At 39.3% G+C, this 12,502-nt stretch overlaps 1 protein-coding gene across 3 annotated transcripts in view; it reads right to left on the reverse strand.

The window, feature by feature from the left end:
• Positions 1–12,502, reverse strand: part of ACAN (aggrecan) — a 92,273-nt gene that overhangs the window by 15,480 nt on the left and 64,291 nt on the right. The window contains exons 14-15 of one of the 3 annotated variants that reach the window (XM_069984777.1): positions 6,064–6,177; positions 3,365–3,523 (exon numbers count right to left, since the gene is read on the reverse strand). In XM_069984777.1, the coding sequence (XP_069840878.1) occupies positions 3,365–3,523; positions 6,064–6,177 (273 nt within the window). Of the gene's footprint in view, positions 1–3,364; positions 3,524–6,063; positions 6,178–9,521; positions 9,609–12,502 lie in introns of those variants that run through there. The other 2 variants (XM_069984785.1, XM_069984792.1) reach the window with 2 other exon arrangements.

Here is a 12,502-nt window from a genome sequence, read left to right on the forward strand (position 1 = left end):
TAAGCATGCAGGTTAGGGTGAACAGGTAATACTGTGGATAATAACTACCATATTGCAGCAATGATAATTCTAAAGCTGAAAAAAACAATGTGTCATCATATATTGTAAAGAGTATCAGTCAACACTCCTGACATGTCTGTTTTAGTAAACACTTGGATTTGGTATAAAATAACAGTTCTTCAGGAGCGCAGCTGGAGCATGCTGGAGTCCAACGGTAAGGCATTTGAATACCAGTGGCTGAAGAAGTTAAATTCAGCCCTAGGGAGTCTGAGAAAACATGGATACAGGCTATGGCCTATGGCTGTATCCATATTTTCTAGGACTTCATCTAACTGTTAAGTATGCTTCCTGCTCCAAAACACATTGGATTGGATACATTGGATACATTGTTTTGACAACTTATCTAGTAAAGCTAAATCATTTTCATATTGCAGACATATTGCATATCAACCCTATTGCACACTTTTGTGTCATCAGTAAACAGATGAATCTTCTCATATGTCACTTACAAATGTATTAAAATAACTTGACCCATAACAGACCCTTGTGGCCACCGCTCTCTTGTCAGAATACACATTATTGACCAGATCCCCTGATATCTATTCTTCGCCGACCACAAATTCATTAAACTAACATGGATTAGGCCCAGTTCTCACTAGCTTCTCTGTGGACTCTTTATGGGGAACTGTATTTAAGGCTGGTGAATCAATGGTTGAAACTAACTTGATGCTTGTAGATATTTTTTCAGGAGAAAGAAAAACATGTTTTCAAGGAACAATCAGATAATATAATCATTCCAGTTGTTGAAGAAGCAACTCCAACTATGTATGCTGCTTTCACTGTCTCAGACGATTAAGAAGAATCAAAGCCTCAGAAGAAAATGAGAAAAGAAGAAGCGATGCCACCCCCATACTTTTTTAGACTATTAGATTATGTATAAGCACATTAAAAGATTGTTTCCAAAGTGAGGAAGACCACAGAACACACACACCGTGGGACAGATTGTTAGCCTTTTGACCTAGCAATAAAGGTCACCTGCTTTTGAAAATGGCTTCAAAGGGGGGACTGTTAAAGATGTCATATTATGTATATGTAGTGAAGCCATTACAATATGGCGCTGACCTTCTAAACAAGTAGAGATATTTACATTCCTTAAGGCTTACGTAAGTAAACACTAGTGCTACGTAACTAACTCCTTTTGTACCTCAGCCAATGAAGTACTAATATGAGCCTTAGTAGAAGAACATCCCCCCCAGGATATATAAACTGGCTGCCATCTTTGAATAAAGGAGATCCCCCTTAACCATCAGTGTGTCAGGGTGTTTGATTCTCAATGCGCACTGTAAACTTATAATTTGGAACAGACAGTCAATATGACAGCACTCTTGAGGTGCATCCATTACATAACTTCTTCAGCCACTGGTATTCAAATGTTGAATGATCGGACTCAAGCATGCTCGAGATGCGCTCATCACTAGTTGTTACCATTTCTTTTGTGTGTCCCTACAATGTCTGACACTATCAGCACTAAAAGAATAAATAGGACTCAACAGTCAATGTATTCATAAATTATTTAGGTAGCATAACAGAAAAGGTAAGACTCTTTGATTTCACAAAATGAGATTAATGAAAACAGTGCTGCACAGGCTGCTTCCATAAATCCTGGTCATCTCTTCATTCAGGCAGCATGAGATGCAGGTGCTATGGGTGTGATTCTCATCTATCAGACCTCTTTTGAGAACATGCCATAAATGTTTGAGACAATACCTATTTTAATAGTATGCAGAAAGTTTTGCATTTTTTTTCTAGTGGCGTGTGCAGATACGTATAATTTTGTCGTTTAACTCTATGCCTATTCAGCGGGATTATATCAACAAAATCTAAGCTCTCATAATTAAATTGTTGAGAATAGTAAACCTTTTTAAATTGAAGAAAAAAAAAGGTGCTTAAGGGTCAAATTTCATGTTAAACATTTATTTATGTATTCATAATCATGTATTCAGAATGTGCTTTTTATTTGTTTTTCATGCATTTTAAACACCTATAAATCAGGACACATGTCCTTATTGTATAATAGAGAAAGAGGCGATAGGGTATATATTTATATAGATTCATCTCAAAAGCTGCAATTGGCTCATACAGAAATTGGGAAATGAAATTAACACCAGTGGATATGAATAAAGGATCACAATTTAAATAAGCTTTTCCAATAGTACTCATCCTCTTAAAGTCTTGGAATTAAAGGAAAAATAGGCTGTTGTTGCAGAGATACAGCAATATCAAGTTTAATTCCATAAACATAAAATGAATCAAAACATTGTAGACTATTTAAAGGGGTTCTTCCACTTCTGACTTGGTGTCATCCATATAGAGTGGCCAATGGCTGCACCCCTATCTTGGAAATTATACTTTTGCGAAGACACCAAAGTAGAAGCAGAGTACCAGGAAGTAAGGAAAGGTATTTTCTTCTCCCGTATAACCCTTTTAGGCTATGTTCACATTACGTATGAGACCGGCCGTTCCGTGACCCCGGCCGAGTCACGGAACGGCTGGTCTTTGGCCGGATCATCTCGGACGGTACCTAAGTACCGGCCGGGTGATCTTTCCGGCCGCGGAGCTCTGATGCGGGCGCATCAGAGCTTCCCATAGCACACAGTGAAGAGAGCATCCGGAGCCGCTCGCTTCACTGTGTGAACTGACAGGTCTTTCTGTGGCTGGAATTCACTGAATTCCGGCTGCAGAAAACTGACCTGTCAGTTTTTTCCGGCGCCGCATGGGATCCCGGCCGGAGCGTATATGATGTGTGTACGCTCCGGCCGGGATCCCATTACACATAAGGCTTTGTTACACACCGCAAAACTACGGCCATAGTTCAGCGGCGAGAACTACGGCCGTAGTTTTACGTTGTGTGAACATAGCCTTAGGGTGCATTCACACGTACAGGATCTGCAGCAGATCTGCAGCAGATTTGATGGTGCAGATTTATGCTGTGTTCAGTTATTTAGATCAAATCTACTGCAGATCTGCTGCGGATTCGGTGTACGCTGTGGATCCGGTGTACTGAAAATCCACTGCGATGTGGTGTGTGTGAAGCTACCCTAAATCTGGATTTATAATAATGTTTACTTAATTTATTCACTCATTGGTTATTCATGCATTTTTTTTTAGACTGGGACAGGTTAAATACATTTGCAGTTGGTTTAACATAGATTACATATGGTAATTCAATAACATATATATATATATATATATATATATATATATATATATTTTTTTTTTTTTTTTTTTTTCTTTTATAAAGAACCCACTTTAATACCCCCACACAACCAACGAGATCCCCATAACTGCTCAAAATGCTACTCACCATTAACAAATTCTTGTTCTTCAGGACTCAAGATGCTAGATAAATGGGACTGATGGCTACGACAAAGGTTTTCTGCATCAACCCAGGTTTCTCTTTCTGAGAAGTGCTGATAGCAGTGTCCTTGGAATTTGGTCCATCCTTCATCACATACCTCGAGGTCTAAAACATAGAAGAAAATATTAAAGTCAAGAGAAAATGTCAATAGGTTGACGTTTTGTGTCCACCTCACGTCTTCCTTCAAGGATTTCCAAGGAGAGCTCCGTGCCTGTAGAATCTAAAATTACATTGACATCAGAAGGAAAAAAGAAAGGATGTTATTGCGTTTCTTTCACCTAAGAATCTTGAATAACAGGAAGAAAGAATCACATCACCTCACCCAGGCATACAGAAAATCATGACTTACAGAGGTAAAGGGGAAAAGATTTCATCTGCAGGTACCTTTCAGGAAGCCATTTTAAGATGCTTGGCAATATTAGGATGTGAACATGGCTGAGATTACACACTGCTAATCCCAACCGCGGCAAAAGAATATAAATATTCTGTACAAATCATTTATTTTATAATCATTGGGAAAATAAAATAATTGAAGATGACGATTCGCCTTTGTATAGAATGGCCTGCATGAACAGCATTGAAGAACTGAAGAAAGAAAATGTATAGTCATCTGGTGTTTTCTTGGATTAATCAACTGTACAAAGTATTTGATTCCTCAAATACTTTATACAGTTGATTAATCCAAGAAAATACCAGGAAACTGGCTTTTCTTAATGGGAATTTGTTAGCTGTAATTCATCTACTGTGTATGAATGTTTAGACCCTTTACATTCATACAAATTCTGACATTTTTTATATTTCTTTCCCTCTGAAATGTAACCAGTTACCATTGATTTTTTAAGTATGTCAAACTCCCAGACATGTCTGGCTATATCTCTTGATCCCAGTGGGTCTCAGCTGTGACACTTGGTGGGATTAATATCTTTGAATATTATTGTCAAAAGGTTATTTTTGGTGACAGGTACTCTTTAATGACAATACCTACACTGTAAGTATAACACTGCAGCCAATCCCTGGCCTTGGCAGTTAAGTTCTCAGATGCCGGTTGGCCATAGAATCATGTTAACAATTTAAAGCGAATGCACCACTAGTACATCACTCTTCTGATATTTACATGGATATACAAGCGCCGACACAGGGCCATTGATTCTAATGGAGCCACGTCATAGAGGGAAGGGAGTTTCCTCTCTTTGGGGGTGGCCCGCCTCCAGTGTTTCACCCCCGGCCGGGCCAAGGAATAGACCAGTGATGTACGCCGGAACAGGTCACGGTTAAAAAATAGGACAGCAGCGCTGGCATCCCCGTGCCGGCATCACTCTATCCATAGAGAAAAGCAATGTACCGGTGGTACATTTGCTTTAATAAAGCATCATTATCAATCTTAAATGATCAATAAACATCCGGTGCTGTGCTATTCACAATATTCTCAAATTGCCGCTGGCTGCAGAGAGCAGGCAGACAGGTGAGTATATGTTCCTAACATCTCCCTAGCAGCCCTGGCAGCATAGTAAAATATTATTTTATCCCCTTTAAGGATCATTTGAAAAACATTAGTCTTATTCCCTGTTCAGGTATAGTGGACACTACTTGTCATTAAAGTTAAAAGTAATATAATCCCTGATGCCCTCATAGAAATTAATAAAATCTGATACTTGAAAAACTTGCTCTAAAACTCATCTGTTTAATTACAAGAGTCCATGTTATCTTCTTACCACAGAAGTCCACAATAGCAGTGAGGTAATGAATTATTTTACTTAACTGAACATTTCATATTGCTAGGAATAGAAAAAGAAATAGACTCAAATTAACATTCCGAGCTGCTTGCAAGTTTAAGTTATTTTCTAGAAAAATTGAACATTGAAATAATTACTTTTCTTTGGTCTCCTTTAGTATGCGGTATCTAAACACCTTCTTCCCTTACTACTTGTAAATTAGTTTACACTTTGTAAGTCTTTTTATAACTTTTTAACAGGTATTAGAATAACATCTTTTTGATTAATAGGAAAACCTTTTTAATGGAAATGAATGACAGGTTGGAACAACCACATGCAGTAAAAGTGTAGTGCAGCCATATGTCTGTTGACTTCACTTAATTTTTAGTTTCTTTTATAGGGGCTTGTTTTTGTATGGGGCCCTCCCGACCAGCCACCAACAGAAGATGTTGGTGGAGTTAGGGGTCTGGCGTAATGGAAAATCACTGGCGACCCCTTTGTTTTGGGAGACATAAGCCGTTTGGCTGTCAGTTATTGAAGGTGTATGGTCACCTGTTGGGCAGTACATTGTGTTACTTTTCAAAATTAGTCATCTACAGCCAAAACAAGAGTTTTGGGTGGAGCACACCTTTACTTATAATGGCTCATCCTGGAAAAAGGAACCTGCAGGTGGTTTAACCTTTCAAGAAAAGAAGAGTTAAAATGAAGGTCTGCCTTGATAAGATCCTGGAAAGTCCTGTAATCTAAAAGAAATGACATTACAAGTGAAAGAAGAGAAGAGAAGCTGGGGGAAACAAAAAACAGGTGATTCACTTTTCTCTCACATGTAGACCTGTATTAGCAAAGAGACAACCATTTGCTTCGAAGGAGGGACGTTTTGTTTGAGTGGGATGCAGTTGTTAGTACAATTAGCTCAAGCCACATTGGTCGTACCGATCTGGCATAGGTCCCCTCCGTAGCTGGGAAGGCATAAGCATTTGAATGAGTCGATGCCATCAACGCAGGTAGCTCCATTCACACAAGGGCTTGGGTGGCATTCATCAATGTCTGTAAAAAATCAAGGTTTTGCCATTAGGACTCCTAGTCTGCTACTCTGATGAAAAAGGAGGACTTTTCTGGTTACTTGGGCTTTGCCATTCAGTTGCCAGTTCTAGTGGGCAAGAATACATCTACACTTGTAGCTACTGCCTTGTCTTTGTGGACTTCATTTACGAACATTGCAAACCATTATGCTGATAATACTATGTCACATTACATAGAACTTACAGTATAAATCCTTTTCTAAATATCAGAATTTCTTTTTTTAGTTGGCCATGGTCCTTTTCTTTTAGTGGGGGAGATTTATCAATGGATAAGCAAGCAGTTCCCATAGCCTACAATTACATTCCAGCTCTTATTTTTTTTTTTTTTTACAAGACTTTTAAAAATGATAAAGTCTGACAAATTGACATTTGCAGCTTCATTTACAACATTGACATGTTTTCTTTGGATCTGTTTTGATATACTGTATCTGCCCTACAATGTCCAGTGCATTTTCGTTATATCTATAAACTAAAACTGGTTGTTTTATATATCTTTTATGGAATGTACGGTACATGTGCAGCTTTATGCAAAAAAATATATGGCTAATGAACCACAACTATCAAATTAGTATATTGTTTATAATGAATAATATTTAAAATTTAAAGGGGTTATTCAGGCTTAGAAAAACATGACCGTTTTCTTCCAAAAACAGCACAACTCTTGTCTTTAATTTGGGTGCGGTTTTGCAGCTGAGTTCTATTGAAATCAAGGGAGCTGAAATTGCAAAATTATATCCAGAATAGAAACAAGAGTCAAGGCCAGTGTCAGCACAGGGCTTACCCGGGCAATTTCAGGGGTCCACAGCACCTCCAGGGGCCCAGAGAGGGAGGGGGGCCTGGTGTTCTGATGTTCAGCCTGCTCACTGTAGTGCAGGGTGAGCGCTGAACATCAGAAGACACAGGAGAAAGGAGCAGGACCTGTACAGAGTGAGAAAAGGGGGAAGGACCTGATCACATGACTCACGGGTCCTCAACCTCACAGTATGGAGATCAACTCAACAGAGAGGAAGAAGGAGAAGACTGAGCTGTAAGTGCTGTGTGTGTCAGTCAGTAATGTGTGTCAGTGAGTCAGTCACTCAGTCAGTAATGTGTATATATAACAACTGCTCATAACTCTAGAAATTTGTTTGCTTATTATGCCATCTTTTTATTTAGTTCAAAGGCACTTTTTAGACAATAGAAAATTGCTTTGTCACATAATGTACTCAATAACGTGGGACTTTTTGGTCACAGGAACCTTTATCAACCAGGTATACTATTGGCGATGAGAGAAATGGAACAAGTGCCTGGTAGAAGTAAGTGCCTGAGTTGTGCTGAGAGGCTCTGGCTGCCATCTATATTAGCTCTCTGCATATGTCAGGCACTTACTTCTACCAGGCACTTGTTCCATTTCTCTCATTGCCAATAGTATACCTGGTTGATAAAGGTCCCTGTGATTGAAAAGTCCCTTGTGATTTGGTATATTATGTGACAAAGCAATTTTCTGCAAAATGTGTCTAAAGAGTGTCTTTGAACTAAATAAAAAGATGGCATAATAGCAAACAAATTTCTGGAGTCACGTGCGGTTGTTATATAAACATATTCTAGATGAACTGCTAATCCACCTGCCCCAGTTATAAAGAGTGCACAGACTATATTTAAAGGCCCTATTCCACGGAACAATTATTGTCCGGATTCATCCAATATCGGCCGTTACGGACGATAATTGTCCCCATGAAATAGAAGGCAACAATCAGCCGACATTGTTTATGTTGGCTGATCGTTGCATCGTTTGTCCTTCAAACATGTTGAAAGACAAACGACTAATACAGCAATGATCTTCTGCCGTAGCTCTGTGGAATAGGAGCAGTGGCAGCAGACCGCTGCTTTAAGCTATGGGCTGTCCGGATCACCAGGGCAGCCCCCCCGCACCTCCCTCGGGCCCCTCCCGTACTTACCCGCTCACTGCCGACGCATGGAATGGCGGCAGCAGCGAGTGGGGAACGAGGAGCAAATGATTGCTAATAGCGCTCGTTTGCTCCTCTCAGTCGGCCCGTGGAATAGGGCCTTAAGTCAGTAATGTGTGTCAGTCAGTCAGTAATGTGTGTCAGTCAGTCAGTAATGTGTCTCAGTCAGTTATGTGTGTCAGTAAGTGTGTGTCAGTCAGTAATGTGTGTCAATAGGTTTGTGTGTGTCAGTCAGTAATGTGTAATTTCTGTGCCAGCAAGTGTGTGTGTCAGTAGGTGTATGTGATGCGTGTTTGTGTATTGTAATGGTGTCTCAAGTGATTGTGCATAGTGGATGGATGAGGGGCCCGCAAAAACCTGGATCCGGCCCAGAACAAAGTGATGTTGTTTCTGGAAGAAAGCAAAATCTTTTTCTAAGCCTAAACAATGCATTTAGTTGTTGCAGTTCTAAAAAGTAATATGATTGTGGTTCATATTTTTAGTACTTTCTCACCTATGTATGGTATGAGCAAAGTCTTTGTAATTGTTTTAATACTCCACACGCTCTATGGTGGGTGAATGATGCCTAATGCATTACATTATATAGTAAAATCAGGCTTTCTAAAAGTCAAGGATTCAAATGTAAAAAAAAAATAAAAAAAATCTGGCATCAAATATCTGTACGATTATATGGGTGTCTAACTTCCTGTTACTAAGTGCATTCCCATCATGAGCAAAATAAAGAAATTGTAGTGTTTGATGTTATATTTACAAAAGACCTCTCTGGGATCATTTAGCACTAACCAGAAAGTAATGTAGATTGCACAAACACAGACTGAACCACTCTCAATTGTGTTGGCATTAGCATAAAGCCTACTGTTTATAGCACATACTGCTCTTAAATTGGATGCGTATGTGTTTTTGAAAAAAAAAAAAAAAAAAATCCAGCGAGTGTAAATAACATTTTTTTTCAATGAATACTGAATGGTTACTGATAAATAGACCCACTTTATTTTCTGTAAGTCAAACTAAACAATGGCAGAATGGAATGCCTTTTGCATAGGTCATGGGTCTGATCTGCATTTTAAGAAAAACATTAAATAATGTACCCTTTGTCTGTCGCTAGTAACTCAACGTGGCTGTAGTATAAACTTTTGCTGGCTTTTTTTCAGCTACATGGCAAAAAGGGTTAACGTTGCGAGCCCAGCATGCTCTGTGTTTGTCAGCAAGCAGCAGCAATTTGAACCAGCTCTGAATGCACACCAGCTGACCAAGTAACTTGTTCTCCTTTTTTATTTTTTAATTAGCAACAATTAAGACTTAAGCACGCTGTAAAAGGGAAAATTAGGCATTTAGCTAAAGCAAGGCGTGCAGCAGGGGACGGTGGGAGTTTTAATAGGCAGGAGATTAGGACTTTTTAAGCATCTTCTTTGAATCTAGCAGGTCACTTGCAAGCTCTCGCACATAATTCCTGGAGAAAAAATAAATAAAAAATAAGGAGAACAACATATCATAGTGTCAAATAGCAAGGAAAACCTCAAATGTTAACTCAAATTCCTTAGGATCTTTGGATTTTTGTATCCTTCTTTAGTGTAACGCAGTTGACATGAAAATGTAACTACCAGATGTAATGTACAAAGAAGACGTTTGACAGCATCCACTATATGTAGTATTGCATTAGTACAGATATATTAAAAGCCTATATAAATCCTCATAGGGTCTTTTTTAAGTGTACACAATTAATGGGCATATAAATGATATGTAAACCAATTAGTAAATAAAAATTGTGAAGAATCAAACAGTCATTGATGAATCCCAAATTCTAATATATAAATAATATTTATATATTTTATTATATTTATAAAATATTAATCTTATTTTAAACCAATTCTATTTATCAAAGATCAAATTCTTAAAAGTATAATGTGAATAAATGATCAAGGTGATAATGTCCAAGCATCAATTTACAGACACCCCCCCCCCAACCTTAACCATATCAGCTGGTTTAAGCAGGTTTAAGTGGCAACAATAGTAACCCAACACCACACTACAGATATAAATAGTGCTCCACCTGTAGTAAGCACAACATATACTGCTCAACCTGTAGTAACCTAACACCACAGTGCAGAAATAAATACTGCTCCACCTACAGCAACCAAAATTCACTCTACAGAAATAAATGCTGCTTCACCTGTAGAAACCCAACACCACATGACAAAAATAAATACTGCTCCACATGCCTGTAGTAAACTACAGGTGGTACAGTAAGTTGCCTCCCTTGTAACACATTACCATGAAGCAGGGAGTCACTTCTGGTCTTCAGCACTCTTCATGTTCCCCATCTTCAGGTATACTGCCCCTTAGGTAAAGGGCCTTGGAGATCATGGTCATATGACCATGATCATGACATTGTATTCTGTAAATATGGAGCTTACACTGATGATGCAGGACTGCTATTATCAGTGTAGTCTCTGCCTGGAGCCACTGCTGTGTGCCAATGTCTGCAGGGCTGTATTCACCACTAGGCACCAGTGGTCCGGTGCCTAGGGCAGCACCTTTCAGGGGGGTAGCACCAGGGAGCAGGGGGAAAGAAACAGCTTTTTTTTGTTTTTATTTTTTTAGTCTCCCACCTCCAGTTTAGTAGATCTGGTATCTGGTACCAGTAAATCTGGTATCTTTTTGGTTTTGCAGTGTTATCCAGTCTTGCCGTATTGTTCAGGTCTGGTGTGGCAGCGTTAAATGTGACGCCTTCAGACAATATGCAGACTGCTCTAATCATTAATTTGTAATTTGTTTATGAAACCATAAAAAACATGATTCAGACAATGTTTCTACATGTAGAGAAATGCATGTGGCCGAAACCACTCTTTTCCACGCTCCCCAAAATGGGGTGTCTTCAGGTTTAGTGGCTAGGACAGCAGCAGCTGCTAATACGGCCATGGATGTCTGCACAGACAGGGACCCCGCACCACAATTAGACATGCTTGAGTCAGTGCTGGCGTCCTGTTTGGATTGATGTGGTGATGTGAGTTGCTGAGATGATGAGTGTGTTGAGGTCTACTTTTTTCTCGATCAAATCTCAGAATGCAAAGACCTACAGAACATCTGCAGACAGAAGGCAAAGTCAAGAAAGACATTTATTTAGTGTGCCCCTGATGGCTTTTAGACACTGGTGCCCTTAAAGTAGGTATACACCTTTAATAACTGTTGTTATCTCTGCCACCACCAACCCACCCCGTCCTCCTCATACTACACAGGAATGTTGGGCTCAAGACTGCTCTAGCCACAGTCTGGCAGGTCTCTACTAGAGATGAGCGAACCTGGAGCATACTCGAGTCCATCCGAACCGGAACTTTCGGCATTTGATTAGCGGTGGCTGCTGAAGTTGGATAAAGCCCTAAGGCTATGTGGAAAACATGGATATAGTCATTGGCTGTATCCATGTTTTCCAGACAACCTTAGAGCTTTATCCAAGTTCAGCAGCCCCCACTAATCAAATGCCGAAAGTTCAGGTTCGGAAGGGCTCGAACCCGAACCTGGTTCGCTCATCTCTAGTCTCTACCAACATCATCTTTCGGTGGACTGTCGCGACTCCATATATCTTATACTGATGGCTGAAAATATTGTATAGGGACCTTTAAGCTTGCTTTAACTAAGCAGTAATTTGTAGGGTTGTAAATGTGTGCTTTTTGGCTACAATTTGATATAAAGAGAACTTACCTGTACATAGGAAAAAAACATTTCATCAATTCAATGAGCTGATCATTTGATCAGTCAGTCAGGGTATAGTGTGACTGGTCATCTGCACCAAGTTTTTAGGGGAGGAGACAGACTAAATTAATATGATATATAGAATTGAAAAAGTTTTCCATGAGTTAATATAGCAGTTAATACTGTATATGCCACCTGCTTCCCTGTGAAAACGACAAAAGGCATGCTTACCTTTCCTACTCCCCCTGTACTGCCACTGCAAGTGTTCTGATCATCACTGCCATCCTCTTCTACTTCTTTCTGGTTCATGGTGTTTTATGCTGGCAGAAACTTCCTGTTCAGCCTATTAATTGGCTGAACGGGAACTAAACAGTATTTGGAAAACTAACACTGCTCATGGAATTGCCTTCCAATAAGATATATCGGTGGAGATATATCGAGAGATACAAAATTATCACAAATGGTTTTTACTTCATACTTTTTGATTGATTTTATAATAAGGGATTGATCTGTAATAAACATCATTGGTCCCAACTTTTTAAGTTTGAGGTTAATCAATGTTAAACGTTTATTGGGAACTACAATTGGTTCACATGTGCTTTATATAATGAAGGATTTAGTGTGTTGCACTTGATTGAGACCCCCTGTGTTGGT

Source organism: Dendropsophus ebraccatus, chromosome 1 (assembly GCF_027789765.1).
Source record: "Dendropsophus ebraccatus isolate aDenEbr1 chromosome 1, aDenEbr1.pat, whole genome shotgun sequence".
Lineage (NCBI taxonomy): Eukaryota > Metazoa > Chordata > Amphibia > Anura > Hylidae > Dendropsophus > Dendropsophus ebraccatus.